At 42.7% G+C, this 19,987-nt stretch overlaps 1 protein-coding gene across 1 annotated transcript in view; it reads right to left on the reverse strand.

Moving 5' to 3' along the window:
• LOC117552802 (GRB2-related adapter protein-like) overlaps positions 1 to 19,987 on the reverse strand; it is a 55,342-nt gene that overhangs the window by 16,124 nt on the left and 19,231 nt on the right. The window contains 1 exon segment of the mRNA XM_034226449.1: positions 6,226 to 6,394. Within this exon segment, the coding sequence (XP_034082340.1) occupies positions 6,226 to 6,394 (169 nt within the window).

Below are 19,987 nucleotides of genomic sequence, written 5' to 3' on the forward strand. Positions count from 1 at the left end.
CCCTTCACATCTATCTGCTCTCATGAATCAACCCTGTATATTCAGTTCCCTAATGAATGCTAGGATATTCTCAGATGCCAGGCCTCAGAAGCAAACGTGACGTGATGAGTATCTCCCGGCTTGTTTTACAGTTATACTAACATGATGTCCTGTCAAGCTCAATGGAGATCATGTCCCTCCGCACCTAGAGGGTTAGTCTTCGGGCACGGCACGTCTGCCACTCCAAGGAATACTTGACATGCAAAACTCGATCCTGTCTGCATTGAACAATAAGCAACAACAGTTTTTCAATCAGGAGAGACGTGATGTATGAGTACATGTTTATTATCGGGACACATGATATGCGGGAATAGTGATTGACGTATTACAACAAGTAACTGTAATGATGTTTTGGCGATTAGGCCCCGGGTTTGCAGGATGATCATTCAGGAGGGAAAGAACCGCTCTGATGAACCCCCCGGGGTCTAGACACTGGTGGTGGTGATAGTAGTTCAGTCCGATCTGAAGGGAGAAGGTTTAGCTTGGCCCTGTATTTAGGAGACAGGAGGCGAAGGGGTGGAGGAGGGTTGTGCGTTGACACCTGAAATGACAACTGACAGGAAGGGGAGAGCAGATTTAAAGAGGTTAGCAGGTGCAATGATTGGCTAGCCGGGGCGTAATGCCCCTGATCACTTATTGAAATAACGTGTGACACCCGATGATGTTGTCTTCCTGATTGAACTTACGCTGAGCTACATTTCAATCAGGAGAGACGTGATGTATGAGTACATGTTTATTATCGGGACACATGATATGCGGGAATAGTGATTGACGTATTACAACAAGTAACTGTAATGATGTTTTGGCGATTAGGCCCCGGGTTTGCAGGATGATCATTCAGGAGGGAAAGAACCGCTCTGATGAACCCCCAAAAGAAGTGAAGTATGAAGTACGGAGCTGTGAGCAATCCTTACCTTGCGGCTGGCTGCGGAGATCTATGGATGAAAAGAGAGATTAACATGGGGACATGATTAGCGCCGGAATCGCTTCCGGGCTGCGGGGTTAGACATGCGCGGGCCCACTGGCCGCAACCTGCACTGCAGGGTTAACATGACGCAGACCCACTGTCCGCAACCTGCGCCCGCAGGGTTAAACCTAAACGCGGACCTGTGTCCGCAACCTGCACCCGCAGGGTTAAACCTAAGCGCGGACCTGTGTCCGCAACCTGCGCCCGCAGGGTTAAACCTAAGCGCGGACCTGTGTCCGCAACCTGCGCCCGCAGGGTTAAACCTAAGCACGGACCTGTGTCCGCAACCTGCGCCCGATACCTGCGATATAATGTTTTTTTTTTGTTTTTGTTTTTTTTGCAATAATGCATGACATATATTTATAAATGTCTCTGGTATCGATAAAAGACCAATACGTTGGAACTTAACGGCGCGTAAAACACACGTGATGACGTCACCAATGAATCGACGACTGAATGAGTTGGTAACTAATTTGGTAATCGATTAAGTCGATTAGTTGTTGCACCCCTACTGCCGAGGAGATGTGTTTGTCGCAAATCCAGCCGTTGGTGCAACGGGAAACGGAATATTCTTAGTGGAGAAGAAAGAGAGAAAAATACGATCATTCAGTCAATAATCATTCAATTAATATTGGGAGTGAATCCTAATTTATTTAGTATCTGGTCGTGTCATAAACAGGATAATGTGCAGCGACTTGGTCATTGAGGAAAAGAAGCCCTACGAAACGCCATTTATTTCAGGTAACACTGTGTTGGAGCTTGAAACTGCGTTAGTTACTGAGCATTGTAATGGTAGTAATTACCCGAACTGCATTAGTAATGCAAGTAATACGTTACTGAACTCCATACTGTAACACGTTACACCTAACACTGCCTGATGGGACTTACCTAACCCTGAACTAAAGGTAGCAATGCATAGTGTTGAACTTCCTGTCGGCTCCCAGACCGTAGTTGAGGAAACGGGGGGGGATGACTATCTGTCGTCTCCCAGGGCAGAAGCAACACGCTTCGGGTTCAATAACCCATTTATCGGAGATACTGGAGAAGGCGAGCTCTTCTTGGGAGGTCGTTGCATTTATTAAGCTCTTCTGTTTCGCAAGATCACAGACCTTCCTTTTTCTGCTGCCTCGTTATTTCTAGAAAACATGTATCTCGCTCGCTCTACCATACCATGCCCACGCACACGGGCACGCGCCACACCCCTCTCTTAAAGGGGTAGCGATCTCACTCTGGATGACCCAAATGTCATAACGATATACGAAACATCTCGTGAATTTGTTGCAACTGCCTCTTGCCAGCGCTACCCTGACGCCTGTTTTAGAGGTGAGGCACAGGAGGAAGTAGCTTCAATGGGATGTAGCTTACGCCCTGCCTGCCTGCAGGATGGGTTGTGGTTGAAGCCAATGGGTAAAGCTTCGCATGCGATGGGGACCCGTTCCGCGTGAAGCCGGAAGCGCCGCATTTGAGCGGCCCTGATGCCGGTGATGCCCTCTTGAGAGACTGAAGGCGTGCGTCAATTGTTTGCGTGAAGTAGCCCATTTCCATTAGCCGGAGGAACTTCCGTGGAGCCCGATTTCCTTGTCTTTTCCTCCCGCGTCCGGGTTTGCGGGGCAGCCGGCTGAAACCGCTAGCCGACTGGGGGACGCCGCTTGTAGCTTAATCCGCAAGACTGCGGAGCTGATGAATAATGCCTGGAGCTGGGACGAAGCCCTGCTGCTGCTTGTGCGTTGACACCTGAAATGACAACTGACAGGAAGGGGAGAGCAGATTTAAAGAGGTTAGCAGGTGCAATGATTGGCTAGCCGGGGCGTAATGCCCCTGATCACTTATTGAAATAACGTGTGACACCCGATGATGTTGTCTTCCTGATTGAACTTACGCTGAGCTACATATCCCACGGTGACAACATCATGGGAACGTGTTGCAATTTAGAACTCACTAAACCAGAAATGTTGAATACACCTTGCTGTAACGGATATTCAACTGCCTGATTCACCTTAGAAAAAAAAAGGAAAGGATAGAAGGTTTTTGTTAAGCCCCTTGATGCTAATTTGTGGTATTGAGCTATATAAATAAGCCTTGACTTGATTTAATTAGCTTTTAAATGGTGTAGATGAGAGTTAAAACCTCAACCAGGCTCATAAGGTGTGTGAAGTAAAGAGAAAGTGGACTAAACACAACTAAGTAAATAGATGTCTTGTAAAAACTTGACTTGATCATGACTTATCTAAATAATTGCCGTTAAACAACTTTTCTTTAGTGCAGCGGTTCTCACTCCCTCTGGCCCGGTGCCTAAGATAACTGATCTGTTTCTGCTCCAAAGCGACGGCAGTCCTGTGATTAGTGGCGGCGCCAGAGTATTTTTGTTGGGTAATCCATGGTAGCGCTAACCCATGCAGTGGTGGGGCTCAAGTCAGTATTTGCAATGTAATTACATACACACTATATCGCCCCCCGTGACAGTGAAACGCCACGCGTGAGGTTTAGATTATTTCCCTGTCTCAATCTAAATTGAACTGTATGAAATAAAACGGCACATTTGTCTTGTAGTAAATAAAAAGGGCGACCTGGAGCCAATCCTGCTATTTTCCCACAGGTGAAAGAGTTGACATGCTGAAAACCCAACCCCTGCAGGGGGGTCTGGGGAGATTCTCCTCCAGGAGATTTTTTGAAATATTAACTAAAATACACATTCTCTCTTGAGAAGAAAAATAAATAAATCTATTACTTCACGACATATTTAAAAAATGAATGGTATTTTAGTTTTTTGTTGATTTCTATCAACACGTAATGTTGTATCGATGTATATAGAGATGTACTACCGCAAAAGTATTCTCCGTCGGGACTTCCTGCAACAACACCACGCCGATATCTTGATTCTGATTGGCCAGAAGACATTATCAAAGATGTTCTATTGAGAAGACGATCACTACGTGACAAAAGTTTTCAAACCCGTTTCTGGTCTTCAGTATTTCCAGACAAGTGGCTGAAATCAATCTTACTAACTGCTGTCTGTGCAATTTACTCCGCGCGAGTTGGTGGACTTTATTTTGCTTACTTTAACATCATTTGTCATGGTTTTTATTTATTTATTTATTATTTATTTATTTATAGAAGGACCATGCATACAAAAACATTAATCTCAGCAAAGAGAAGAGATGCCAGATTATGGCTAATAGCTCATTTCCATCTGTGGTCCTCAGACAGGTTCATAACAATCAATAAACAAATAATAGCATTGCATGATCTCTATCAGTCAAACAATTTAAAAACCTGATTTAAGTACAGCTCAATAAATTAATACATAGTACATTTGAAATACACTTACATGATCTCGGTCACTCAAATAATTACAAAGCCTGATTTAAATTCAGGTTACGAACATAACACTTAGTACACTTCAAATACACTTAAATAAAATATCTACGATATAGTACGACAATACAGTTCAAATTAAAGAAAAACTCAGATTACAGTGTAATTATTGTTGGCATGACTGGTTGCTTAATATCATTTTGTTTTGCACCATAGGAAAACGAGTTAAAATCAGTACAGGTTTTAAGTTCAACTGGAAGAGAATTCCAGTGCTTGATGGCCGTAAACGAAAATGCTGATGGTCCAAAGGCAGTGCGCCTCAGAGGGATGGTTAGATCTGCATTTGATGCAGATCTGGAGTTTCTGCAACTCTGCTCACGGCGAAACTGGGGCTAAGGTGGGGCTAAGCCATTTCTTGGTATGGCTATAAAAATACTAAATCTCTGGCAGCTTAAATTGAAGAGAGAAGACAAACGAGGAAGCGCTGATGACAATGAGAACAGATGTGTTTTTAATGGTTTAGGGAGAATAGTTGACGTTGAAAGACAAATTGTGCTTAATAACTGTGTCGGTTTAAGTGATTAGGGGGGAAAAGGACTATATAGATGAAAACAAAGCAGCTGTTCATACTGATCCGTTGTGTGGATAATTTTAAGTAAGATTACACTTTTTTTTCTAAATTCAAAACAGTAAAACTTTCCTCAAATTTGAAATTAGAGGATATTTGAGTAGGACAAATCCAGCAGATCTCTATAGATAGTCTAGTCAGAATATCTGTATAGGAGTGAAACAAAATTATGATTTTTATTTTCCCTAAGAAAAAAATGATACTAAAGCTATTTTTCTCTAAATTAAAATCAATAATTTAAAATATTACACAGATTCACTTCAGCTTTTCTCTGCGAGTGAAAACAAATCATGTTTAATTACTGGGGTAGGTAACTCACTTCAGAAACACTTGTTGTTATATTCCATGGAATGCTCTTAACATCCCGATAGCAATGAATATATTAAATGCTTTGACAATAAATACATAAAAAAATTCATCTGTGGAAGCCGTGGCGCTGTAAAAAGCACGACCAATCATCTGAGCCGGCCCGGCTAAAGTAACTGGATGGCCTACCCATAGATATATATATAAACACTAGATGGCTCAAGGGGGAGTTGCCAGCATAGCTCACCGGCGGCCATCTTGCCACAGTCAACAACTACTGCTACAGCTGTTGTGAGGTGAGTGATCTGCACAAAAATACTCTTAACTCGCTGAAATCTTGACTGATTTACAAACGATTACGTTATTAGCATGGCTATGATACAGGAGACAACAAGACATGTTAATGATTATAATTATAAGTATGCAGTATCATAACTACATCTTTGATGTTTATAACAAACCAAACCGTTTGAAAATTGAGCAATCTATGGTTATTTCAATAGTCCACCATAGACATAATGTTATGAATGAGCGAGCTGCCTGTGGCAAGATGGCCGCAATGTGGCAACGTCGGTCTCCATTGGCCAGCAGTGCGGGTGAGTCATCTAGTGTTTATATCTACTGGCCTACCTGCCTGTCAGCCTTCCATCTGTGCACAAACTTATCTCGTGCCCTCATTGGTCATGTGCGCGTTCGTGTGTGTTGGAGGAGGGGCTCTGTGAGGAGGCCTGAAGGAAGGGGCGGATTTCGACTGCGTACTTTCAAATTCTAGCGCACTCGAGCTGGTTTCTCCATTCTTACCTACCCTACCTTTAATAGGATACTTGTGCTTTTCCTTGTGACTTCTTTTGTTATAAAAATAAACCCTCCCGAAAACAACTTGGTAAAACAGTGTCTGGGACAGTTGGAGCATATCAAAGAAATTACACAAAAAGACACAAACAAAAAAGACAGGAAGTGACATGCTCACCCTGGCGAAGTGCTCGGGGTCTCTCAGAAAGACGGTCCTCTCCTTAGCGATACTGTTGCTATGGTAGAACTCCACCAGCTCGTTGAGAGAGGAGAAGAGCTCGTCCCACACGTAGTACTGACAGCTGCGGTCCTGCAGCACCTTGAAGTGCTGAACATGGTCCCCATAACTGCAACACAAACACACAGAAGATTCAATTTAATCCTATTTTAAAGCATCAGGGCCCAAGAGTTCAACACTTTTAATCCCTATCTGATCAGATCAGATTTGGACTTTGGGGAGTTCAAAACCAAAAAACAGGATTAGGATCACTTTGATATCCGATCAGATCAGGAAATCCAATTCAAGCTTTAATCTGGATCAAATCTTCAAAACGGGTTCAAACCGACAACACAGGATTGGGATCAATTTGATCCCAAACAACTGGATTATCCTGATCCCACCAGAGGGGTGGATTTCCAGTGGATTACCAGAGCAACATGTACTGTACAATTTATTTTAAAATATGTTTCAATTTAAATTAGATGGCAAAGTTTGTTAACTGAAATAATACACAATTTTTAGCCTTCATGGTAAATAAATTTAATTTTTCCATTTTTTGCTCACGTTTGTGGTGGCCTATTTTGTTTTCAACCAAATGTTGATGACATAAATGTTTATGCTCATGAAAGTATCACAACAAAGATCGTCAATCACAAATGTAATTTAGATTAAATTAAAAATATCTTCAACAAAAAAAAAGTCCATCATCTGTCATCACCTTTCAAAAGTAATTGCGGACAATAGATGTCTCTGCAATGTGGTCTGTTGTCTTCCTTGTATTATTTTTCATGTCCACTAGATGGCGATCGGTAGGATTAAAGCACTGATATTCAGGATCTAGTCATCTTGAAAAATCGTAATCTGGATCAGGATCTCGATTCACAACATTACCCTACCCCTAACCCTAATCCTACCCCTCACACCAGATACTGACTGGTTTTCGGACCCCCCCCGACCCCCCCAAAAAAGCAAAACTGCACGTTTCAGAGTGGCCTTTTATTGTGGCCAGCCTAAGGCACACCTGTGCAATAATCATGCTGTCTAATCAGCATCTTGATATGCCACACCTGTGAGGTGGGATGGATTATCTCGGCAAAGGAGAAGTGCTCACTATCACAGATTTTTTCAGATTTGTGAACAATATTTGAGAGAAATGGTTATTTTGTGTATATAGAAAATGTTTTAGATCTTTGAGTTCATCTCATGAAAAATGGGAGCAAAAACAAAAGTGTTGCGTTTATATTTTTGTTCAGTGTAGTTTTGTTGTGCATGTTAATGGTCTGTAAAGGCTAAAATCCCGAAGTTCCCTCCAGAGGGACTTTCTCTCCCACACACTCCCCCCCCTTCCTGAAACACCTCGATTCATTTGTGGGATATAATCTGGTCTTTCTGTCCTTTTTGGACACATTACATTTCGACCAGATTTGGGTTCACAGCCACAGGCCGTTTCTCAATCGCGAGGATTCAAGGATGCTACGTCATCGAGTGCCGCCGAAGGACTGTTCCAATCTCCAGCATACTTGGAATTCCACCGAGGCCGCGTCCTTGGTTTGGGGGACATTTCGAGGCTGCACATGGGTAGACTTTGCGTCCTTAAAATCCCCACAATGCTTTGCGCACGGACCAATTTCAAAAACCCTTGCGGAGAATGGCTGAACCGACGCAGCACACATTTAAATGTAAGTATGTAGTGGCGTAGAACATGTGTTGGTAAATATGTTACTTTGTTACATTTGTTATCACCAAACATGTGTTCCGTGAAAGTAAAGCAAGTTCATAATTAGATAGACATCGTGAGGTATTTATTTTTGGTCCAGTTTATGTTGAAACCAGAGTGGCACACTTGTTAGTCTGTTCCATTCTTTTTCGTTTTCCGTAGCCATGGCTTGGAAGCAGGCCCGGTTCTACGGGGGTGCATAAGGGTGCATTGCACCCTCAGTTGAGTCGTTATGCACCCTCATTTGAAAAATGAAAAAAAAAAAAGTGAAAAATATTACATATATAATAATAATAATAATAATAAGAAGAAGAATTTAGTTGAAATAAAATAAATTGTAATTGTGGTTAAATAACATTGTTTGCTGCATTTATTTGGTCAATTTAAACGGTAAGTAACGTTATTATGTCAGGTGTGCCGTGTGCGTGACCTGTGCCGCTGCGCGTTCGTTATTTGCAAAGTGCTTACACAGCAGTCAATGATGGACATCAGAAAATGGTTAAAACAATCAGCCCTAATCACCAGCAGTAACACTTAGGGGTGTAACGGTTCACAAACATTTCGGTTCGGTACGTACCTCGGTTTTTTGGTCACGGTTCGGTTCGGTACGTTTTCGGTACAGCAGAATTTTTTTTCACAGAACAAAACATATATATATATTTTTTTTGTATTATTATTAAACTGTGAATAATGTATTCACTCAAATAAATACAAAATATAATAAAATAAACATTAAGGTGCAGCATTTCGATGAACTGAAATAATCTGTATTTGAACTTTACTGTAGGCTACTAGTACTCACAAAACATAAACTATTAGTTTTGGGTTTTTAATTATTATTAAACTGTGAATATTCACTTAAATAAATACAAAATATAATAAAATAAACATTAAGGTGCAGCTTTTCGATGAACTGAAATAATCTGTATTTGAACTGTACTGTACTAGTTCCTAAGCAGCCAGTTTGACATTATGACTTGCTTGTCATTGTATTTTCATGTTTTTTTAAAGAAAAATGAACTTGTCCACATTGCTTGCCGAAAGGGCAGATCTGCTGGCACTAACAATGTCTCCTGCTGTGGAGAACACCCTCTCGCTAGGGACAGAGGTAGCAGATACAGCCAGGTAGCGCTTTGCTAACATGGCAACATAAGGATATTTGGCGTTTGTAATAGCTTTGGCTCGGTCTGATCTTTTTGCGAGTGGTGGAGGCTTACATGCTAGCGGGAGTTGGGTTTGCACTTCAGTCTTTTTTCTTTTGGTACCGGTGATATTCACGTTCGGGTGATGCCTTTTCAAGAGTGTGCAAGTTTGATGTATTGCCAGCCGCGTAACCAATTTTAGTTGAACAATGCCGACAAACAGCTTTGGTTCGGTCCACCTGTCTTTGTCCTTCATCCTTGTACGTAACTGCGAAACCAAAATGTTCCCAAACCGGAGACTTCAATGATGCTGGAGGATTTTCGAGCTCAACTTGATCTGCGTTCGCCATTAATTTTCGACAGTTCCTCAAATTACTGACTACATTTGAACGCATCCCTCTGACCAGCTCTCATAGCATGCCTCTCATCCAATGAAATGACTTGCTCGCTCTATGACGCGTTGAACCCAATGTGACCAAATTACTCTGAATGCTGCGACGCAGCACCTGAGATTACTTCCAAAAAGTTGTTCACGTTCTCAATTGTTTACGTTTAACGTTATATTCGTTCGGTACACTTCGGTACACACCTGTACCGAACCGAAGGGCCCGTACCGAATAATTTCGGTACGGGTACGTGTACCGTTACACCCCTAGTAACACTGCATCTACTGCAGGTAATAACAGTTCAGATCATGGGGACATTATGTTACCCGCGGCCACTGTCGTGGACACTAACGCCTGACTCGCCGGCTTTGACCACCTCGCCCACGGAGGCTGAGCAGCCGCAGCTGTCTTCGTTGCCCCAAACACTGCCACCCCTCAGCGGCCCGCAAGTGCCAGAGGACCTCGGCAAAACAGAGCCTGCCCAGGTATATTTAAAAAAGTACCCAACTCGCCTGTACAGTGGGGTAAGGCACTCATTTTGCAGCTCATGGTTTCAAAACAGAGATTGGCTGGAATATTCATGTCAAAAAGATGCCATCTTCTGCTATGCATGTAGACATCACTCCAGTTCTGAAGTCTTTACACTGGCTTCCTGTGTGTCAAAGAATAGATTTCAAAATACTGCTGCTGGTTTATAAAGCACTGAATGGTTTAGGCCCAAAATACATTTCTGACCTCCTGCTAAATGATGAACCATCCAGATCTCTCAGGTCTTCAGGGACTGGTCAGCTTTCTGTCCCCAGAGTCAGAACTAAACATGGTAAAGCAGCGTTCAGTTATTATGCTCCAAATATCTGGAACAAACTCCCAGAAACCTGCAGGTCCGCTGCAACTCTGACTACTTTTAAATCCAGGCTGAAGACTTTTCTTTTTGTCGCTGCTTTTAATTGAACTATTCATATCTTAGACTGCACTGTAACTTTTATCCATGTACTTTTTTTTCTTTTAATGTTTAATTGACTGCCATGTATTTTTTTTTCTTTTGGTGTTTATTTTATTGGCTTTTCTTTTTAATGACTGATTTTAAATGCCATTTTCTTAATCTCTTTCATTTTTTGTAAAGCACTTTGAATTGCCTTGTGTTGAAAAGTGCTATATAAATAAACTTGCCTTGCCTTGCCTTGCCTTGCCTAGACATTTCGGTTCAAGTAAGTCAGATGCCTTCACCACAACTGGCAACAACAACTGGCGCCATGCTCTTGTACGTGATAAGGGACTGGGAAGGCATGAATCAAGCAAAGAGCACATCCATAGATCTCTTAATGTTGCTCTCAAAGTGCACCAGATTGATGCTTTTAACTTCAATATTTAAAAAAAAAACTTCCCGGGAGACCATGCCCCCGGACCCCCTTAGAGGAGGTGAGGACCCCCCTAGAGGAGGTGAGGACCCCCATAGAGGGTGTTGGGTCCACTCCCCACTTATAAAAATAGCACTTTACCACTGCACCCTCTCTAATCTCAGATGCACCCTGAGTCATTTTGTTCTGGAACCGGGCCTGCTTGGAAGTATACTTGCTTAGTTTCTGAAGGAAGTGACTTGGAAGTACGCGACTACCAAGCCAGCATCCTCGCGATTGAGAAACGGCCACAGTCTTGAACTTTAGTCCTCAAAGCTTTAGCATTAGCTCCACAGCTGTCAGCTGTTGGAGCTGGCATGCATTCAGTGCAGTTCTGTTCATTTGCCTCACTGGAGCCACCACTTAATTCTCGTTTTATTTTTAATTTAAATTAAAACCTTTTAACCAATCAGACCAGGTCTGTAGTGAATAATCTGGCACAAACAGTACGAGAGTGGACACATTTACTACATTCTTGAAGAGAAACCCACGTTTATGCTAATTAGAATCCAAACTAATAAGTACAGAATGGAGGCAGTTATAGGAGTCACTTTTTGGTGTGTGTGAGTCATATTTAGACATTAAAAGAGCAGGAACTGACATTTAGGTGGTCTGCTCTGGTGGTCTGGGAGATTCTGTGCAAAGCAGGTGGTATCAAACATAATCCCCATTTATACATGACTCATTTTCACACAGTGTAATGTATTAGTTTGCATTTTGATGAGTACAGGTTTCCTAGAAGAAGAAAATAAGTGTGTATATATATATAAATATTAAATCAGTGGACAAAAATAGCCACAGTGTTAGAGTGCCTGCCTTGTTTTTATGATTAAAAGAGTTTTGCCAGTTTCCGTTGCCAATCACTGCTTCCCTATCCTGCTATGCGGTGGTTGCTTAGTAACTTGCCAGCTTATCTTTAGAAATCTGGACACCTCACCATGATCATACGGTTATATAACTGCCTCCGATATGCAGCGGAAGTCAATGCAACTCCTCCATCTTTCTAAACACATCACATTTGTGTGGGGCTCAAGTTAATGACGGCTAAGATTTAATATCCCATGTTTGGAGAATTCAGTTAAGGCGTGGTAACACTATAGTTTCTTTGATATGTTGGCATCATTTGTGTCCCGTAAAAGATTACGGGACACGGGTAATAGATTCAACGCCCTTGCTCACACAATATAGCGCTTGTGTTTTAACTTCTCTGAACTCCTCGCCTATCTAGTCGGACTGGCGCTGCTCCAAGCTTGGGAAAAGTAAATGAGCATCATCTTGTATTCAACAGAATTCCTTTCTCTATTCAGACGCCAAGATCTAAGCGACTCCCTGATGACTGCATGGCATTCAGCTGACACCTCCACCCTGCCCTTCTTCCTCCACCTGCTTCTCTGGTTCACCCTGTGTGTCCTTGTTTCCCTCGACTCACCCTTCGTCAATCCCCCGGAAAATTATAAAACCGTATAAAAAAAGGATGCTTTCTTGCTGAAAACATTAATTCGAGCCAAATGTAAATGAACTTATTTTTGGATTGACACTGTACCCCTCTTTGTAGTCTTTGAATGCTCTCTGTGAGCAGCAGTTCTTTGCCTTTGGGTCTCTCACTCTTCTCTATCATCTGACTTCTATTTATCTTTTCCCTCCCTATCGCATTTCATCTTGTTATCTCCTCCTCTCTGTCTCCCTTTCCTCTCCTGATTCAGCCCTTTCCCTCCACTGAGTCACACACAACCAGGGGCGGACTGGGACTAAAATTCAGGTTTTACGTCCGACTCGCTCTTTTTCCCTCTCTGTACACAGCTCCAGTTTGATCATTGGCCTGTCATCAGATTTCATTTTTAGTTGCTGCTGTAGCGGAAGTTTAGTACAATTATTTTTGATGAAATACTCCAAATCTCCACCCTCCATAATTGCAGTTGCTTGCTACTTTTTAAGGGCGGTGTTACAGTTTCAGTACGAACTGAAGTTTATGCGATTTGATTGGATTAAACTAAACGAAGTGTTTTTATTTATTTATTAAAATTATAACTACAATCCAAAAAAACAGGGGAAGCCTGGCTTCCCTTGGCCTCCAGGAGAAAACGCCACTGAGTTCAAGGGATAATTCTCACCCACCTCTTGCTCTTGCCCTGCACTTGTACAGTGGGGCAAAAAAGTATTTAGTCAGCCACCAATTGTGCAAGTTCTCGCACTTAAAAAGATGAGAGAGGCCTGTAATTTTCATCCTAGGTGCACTTCAACTATGAGAGACAGAATGGGGGGAAAGAATCCAGGAAATCACATTGTAGGATTTTTAATGAATTAATTGGTAAATTCCTCGGTAAAATAAGTATTTGGTCGCAAGATCTCACCCCGTGGGGTCAAAATGATCACAAGAACGGTGAGCAAAAATCCCAGAACCACACGGGGGGACCTAGTCAATGACCTGCAGAGAGCTGGGACCAAAGTAACAAAGGCTACCATCCTGCAGTGCCAGACGTGTCCCCCTGCTTAAGCCAGTACATGTCCAGGCCCGTCTGAAGTTTGCTAGAGAGCATTTAGATGATCCAGAAGAGGATTGGGAGAATGTCATATGGTCAGATGAAACCAAAATAGAACTTTTTGGTAAAAACTCAACTAGACGTGTTTGGAGGAGAAAGAATGCTGAGTTGCATCCAAAGAACACCATACCTACTGTGAAACATGGGGGTGGAAACATCATGCTTTGGGGCTGTTTTTCTGCAAAGGGACCAGGACGACTGATCCGTGTAAAGGAAAGAATGAATGGGGCCATGTATCGTGAGATTTTGAGTGACAACCTCCTTCCATCAGCAAGGGCATTGAAGATGAAACGTGGCTGGGTCTTTCAGCATGACAATGATCCCAAACACACCGCCCGGGCAACAAAGGAGTGGCTTCGCAAGAAGCATTTCAAGGTTCTGGAGTGGCCTAGCCAGTCTCCAGATCTCAACCCCATAGAAAATCTTTGGAGGGAGTTGAATGTCCGTGTTGCCCAGCGACAGCCCCAAAACATCACTGCTCTAGAGGAGATCTGCATGGAGGAATGGGCCAAAATACCAGCAACAGTGTGTGAAAACCTTGTGAAGACTTACAGAAAACGTATGACCTCTGTCATTGCCAACAAAGGGTATATAACAAAGTATTGAGATTAACTTTTGTTATTGACCAAATACTTATTTTCCACCATAATTTGCAAATAAATTCTTTAAAAATCAGACAATGTGATTCTCTGGATTTTTTTTCTTCTCATTTTGTCTCTCGTAGTTGAGGTGTACCTAGGATGACAATTACAGGCCTCTCTAATCTTTTTAAGTGGGAGAACTTGCACAATTGGTGGCTGACTAAATACTTTTTTGCCCTGCACTTGTATGTGCCAGTTGAGCTGGTTCTTCCAGCAGCTCAAATTTCTGTCCCTCATCATGAACACAGGAGGCTGGCTGTATATCTGAACTCGCGCCCTCATCATTCTCTTCATAATCTTGCACTTGATCTAAGCTGCTGCTGATAGTGCTCGTAGCAGCGCTGCTGCCAAAAAAGTCTGTCAATTTGCGACATTTATATGCTGTGGGATTACTTGGCCACTAAGCTGCTGGTGACCTTCTACCGCTCTACCATCGAGAGCCTATGCATCACAGTGTGTTATGCCAGCTGCACTGAGGCCAGGGGTGGTTCTAGGGGGGGCATGGGGGCCAGTGCCCCCCTGACACTGACCTCTGACTCCCCTGTGGCCCCCCTAACAATGAAAAGTATTTTTATTTTATTTTTTTAAATGTATATTTTCTGGTACTCGGTTTGCCAAAAACCGCAGGATTTTGTTTCTGTAATGTGAGATTGTGCAGACACCCTTATGTAAAGTAGAGATGTAACTGTTCATTGCCTTTATTTTTATATAAATATGGTGTTAGTGCAAACATTGCACTATAACTTAAGCTAACAGTAATAACTATAAGATATATCTGAAATAAATAAGTGTACTGAAACAAATACCAATAACTGTATTGCATTGTTTTCTTATGCGCAATTACTTCATACTGTCTAGTTCTTTTTTTCGTCCTGCATTTATTGTGCCCCCCTCAGAAAATAACTGGCCCCCCAGTCAAATTGGTCTAGAACCGCCACTGACTGAGGCCGACAGGATGAGGCTTCAGAGAGTCGTAAAAGCAGCACAGAGGATCATCGGCTGCCTCAGTAGAGCCACAAACATTGTCAAGGACAGTTCACACCCCGGCTTTCACCTGTTCAACCTGCTGCCCTCCGGCAGGCGCTACAGGTGTATCACATCCAAAACAAACAGACTCAAAGACAGTTTTTTCCCAAGAGCCATCATTGCTCTTAACACCTGAAATCATACCTCATATTATTATTATTATTATTATAAATATATACTATTATTATTATTATTATTTATTACATTACAGATTTTATTTGTAAACTCCTGGAAATAACTACTGCACTTTATTCCTTATTCCTTTATTCCTTATTCCTTTATTCCTTATTCCTTTATTCCTTATTCCTAAGTATGTATGCCGCATGTATTTGTTGTCTTATGTTGTGATGTTTTTTTGTTTTGATGGCACCCTTGAAAGGGAGAAGCATTTATTATCTCATTGTACAATAATGACATTAAACGATTCTATTCTATTCTATTCTTCACCTGCGAGTGATCGCCCTCCCCAGTTGTCTGACGCCATCTGCTGCGCCCTACTGGTTGGCTCTGTTACTGCCAGCTGCTGTTTTTGTCCAACTGAGACAAAGCATTGGTACCTCAGAAGATATAGGAGGGTGAAGGACAAAGACAGATTTAAAGAGAATTTAGATTCTGTGGAGGTGGGCAGGATGTAGACAGGGCCAGGACTTTCCCTTTAGGGGATTCACAACAATGTCGTAAAGAATGAATTGCATCAAACACTAAGAAGGAAGGAAAGGGGAAACGAGATATTCTTTAAGGTTGTGCTGTAGTCAGGCAGAGTTTACACTTCCTGCAGCTGTTATGTAACAATGATGTGTCTAACATGTTGTTTTTGGGGTTTTGGGGTCCATTAAAAGTACACGAATAAAATCCCCATAAATTATAAATGTTATCTGTTGTACCGAATACCTCAAGATCCAAAACAATAATGTAAAATGTGAAGGCACTCTTTTGTTCTATTGGGTTAAGCCTATGTCCTTGTTGATATCTTCATTTTATCCAGTGGTTATAATATGCTGACACACACACACACACACACACACACACACACACACACACACACACACACACACACACACACACACACACACACCCACACACACACACACATACACACACACACACACACACACACACACACACACACACACACACACACACACACACACACACACAGGGGCGGACTGGCCATTGCGAATACCGGGAGTTTCCCCGGGCCAAAAATAAATAAAAGTTTATATTTTTGCCTAAACCGGCCCACATTTGTAAGTGTTCCAGCCCAGCCCAGCCCAGTGGGGTGTGGCCAGGGTTGGGTTGTAACGGAATACATGTAACGGTGTTACGTAATGAGAATACAAAAATCAAGTAACTGTATTCAGCTCGCGTTACATTTGAAAAACGAGTAATCTGATTACAGTTACTTTCGTAAACCTGAAGTGAATACATTTTGGATTACTTATTGGAATTATTAGTGGAAAGATTTCCTCACAACATTTAATATTCATTACTAAAGGTACAGCCGAATCATCACATCCAAAACCGCGCAGATGGACCAAAAAGGGGAGCGTTTGAAAAATTGTGCGGGTCCGCTCAGTGAAACAATAACAACGTAACATGGAGGAACAAAAGTCTGCGTTGAAATTGTGTGTGTGTGTGTGTGTGTGTGTGTGTGTGTGTGTGTGTGTGTGTGTGTGTGTGTGTGTGTGTGTGTGTGTGTAGCTGATGGTCTTGTCAACGAGTTTTCTGAGTGTGCGTTCTGCAAATCACGATTACGTCAGTGTTAACATGCACTTGTCTCTTAGTGTGTGTGCGACCGCCTGCCGCCCGTTATCTCGTGTATCACAGTCTGAGTCGGCCAAGCGTGTCACTGAGTGAGAGGTTCAACTCTTCCTGCAGCATCAATACACATTCTTTATCACCTGTTTCCAAAGATTGGCCAGGAGAGGAGGAGGAAGTGTATGTGAGGTGCTGAGATGGAGCAAATGAGTGATAAAACATGTTAGGCAATTTCGCCGAAAATGTATCTCATTCATCATACATTTAAAAAAGAACAAACCCTGTCTAACGGTTTGGGGCGGTGGTGGCGAAGTCGATAGGGACTTGGATTGGCAACTGGCAATTGGTCACCAGTTCAAGTCCCGGCAAGACCAAGTGCTACCGAGGTGTCCCTGAGCAAGGTACACACACACACACACACACACACACACACACACACACACACACACACACACACACACACACACACACACAGAGATAGGAACCAAAGCTAACTTAATGCACAACGTGACAAAGATGGCATAGATAGTTAGATGGATGGATAATGTAGCTGGCACATTTTTCAAGTTTGTAAAAGTTGGTTGTACCAAAAATAAAGTTTCTTCCAGGAAATGGACAGATCTCTGGCAAACTGATATATAAAGTAATTATATTGAAAACAAACCACCTTACTAAGGATTGCACCACTGCTTTTTGCAGATGATTTGGTTCTAATGGCTTCATCGGTCTGCGACCTTCAGCACTCACTGGATCGGTTCGCAACCGAGTGTGAAGCGGCTGGGATGAGGATCAGCACCTCCAAATCTGAGGCCATGGTTCTCAGCAGGAAACCGATGGACTGTCCACTTCAAGTAGGGAATGAGTCCTTACCCCAAGTGAAGGAGTTCAAGTATCTCGGGGTCTTGTTCTCAAGTGAGGGAACAATGGAGCGTGAGATGGGCCGGAGAATCGGAGCAGCGGGAGCGGTACTGCAGTCGCTTTACCGCACCGTTGTGACGAAAAGGGAGCTGAGCCAGAAGGCAAAGCTCTCTGTCTACCGGGCCATTTTCGTTCCTACCCTCACCTATGGCCATGAAGGATGGGTCATGACCGAAAGAACGAGATCGCGGATACAAGCGGCCGAGATGGGTTTTCTCCGCAGGGTGGCTGGTGTCTCCCTTAGGGATAAGGTGAGAAGTTCGGTCATCCAGGAGGGACTCGGAGTTGAGCCACTCCTCCTTTGCGTCGAAAGGAGCCAGTTGAGGTGGTTCGGGCACCTAGTTAGGATGCCACCTGGGCGACTCCCGAGGGAGGTGTTCCAGGCACGTCCAGCTGGGAAGAGACCAAGGGGTAGACCTAGAACCAGGTGGAGGGATTATATCTCTTCGCTGGCCTGGGAGCGCCTTGGGATCCCCCAGTCAGAGCTGGTTGATGTCGCCAGGGAAAAGAAAGTTTGGGGCTCTCTGCTAGAACTGCTACCCCCGCGACCTGACCACGGATAAGCGGGAGAAGATGGATGGATGGACAAACCACCTTTATTTCAGACTGGCAACCTGAGGTATTATTGTACAACGCATACAATAAATGACGTTTTTCTTGAAGATACTTTAATAGTAGTGATTAGTGAATGTTGGGAAGCGATCTGTTTAGCATTATTTGAGAGAGATTGTTTGTCTTTAGTTCGACCTATTAATTCTGCATGCTGTGTAAGCAGGGAAAGAAAAATCTAACAAAAACATTGCTGTAGTGTTTCCATACAGCTGACCAACATTGCTTCAAATATTTATTGAGCAACACTTAGACTACAACATCACCTCTTTACGCTCAATTTGCCCTGTGTTGCAAACAACTACTCCATCTCTGTGCCAAAAGAGAAAACGAGTGCTATTTAAAATGTTAAAAACAAACCATGAGAAGATAACAGGGAGCAATCATAATAAAAAACACAAAAAGAAACACAGGCTTCTATATCAGCTGTATCACCTCATGCACCACTTCCTACTCACCACAATAAGGTCACACGAACAATGGAAAGATAATAATACTATTTTCACAAACTACAATGACCTTTGCTCATATTCACTAACTAGGAATGAACAAACACGATGGTGTCAATACGATTTCTGATTTATATGGAATCATACCAGCAGTGGCTTGTAAAAGTGCAACAAAAAATCACTTAAGACAATGAGGAAGACAGAAAGCAGATGTGGTGTTTCAGCTAGAGTGTTAGGGTGATGTCACGTAGACGTCTTTATTAATTATTACCCAGGGACATCAGAGAACCAGTGTGCATAACACAGACAGCATCTGTCTCAACTTGATCACACACACACACACACACACACACACACACACACACACACACACACACACACACTCACACCATGTGCCCTCTCATCTCCCTGATCCAGTGTAATTAAGGCCCACAGCGATGGAGAGATTATTTTCTTGTTCCAACTCAAAAGGAAAGGGTGGGAGAGAGATTAAGAGAGAATAAGAGAGATTGAAAGAGAAACTGAAATAGATGTGGTGATAGAAGAGTGAAAGAGCTATTGTAGAAAAAGAAGAGGGCAGAAGTTAGAAATGAAACTTTAATAATAATAATAATAATCCTTATATTTATTATAGCGCTTTATCAATGACTCTCAAAGCGCTTTACAAATATACATTACACACACAGATCATACATGTAATGGCCATCTACTGTGGACAGTATACCACAGGAGCAAATTCGGGTGAAGTGTCTTGCCCAAGGACACAACGGCCTGACGCAGTGGGGCGGGAACGGGTTTCGAACTGGAGTTCCCCAACGCCCCCTTGATCTGATGATCAAACGCACAGACCACTGCGCCACCCGTCCCTAACTCGGAGCCAACGTAGTTTAAGACGTTTGAAGGTCAGCCCTTTCTCTACACCAGTGGTTCTCAAAGTGGGGAGCGCGCCCCCCCCCCCAGGGGGGAGCAGAGTCATGACAGGGGGGGCGAGAAATTAAAAAAAAATTTAAATAAAAAATCATATTTTGAAAAATTATTGATTCGAAAATAATATGATACAGAACAGTACTAATACGTCTGGGTGTCTGTGTTTCATTAAAGCTCGGCTCTGTGTGTGTGTGGAACGAGCCATTTTGT

This window comes from Gymnodraco acuticeps, unplaced genomic scaffold, assembly GCF_902827175.1.
Source record: "Gymnodraco acuticeps unplaced genomic scaffold, fGymAcu1.1, whole genome shotgun sequence".
NCBI lineage: Eukaryota > Metazoa > Chordata > Actinopteri > Perciformes > Bathydraconidae > Gymnodraco > Gymnodraco acuticeps.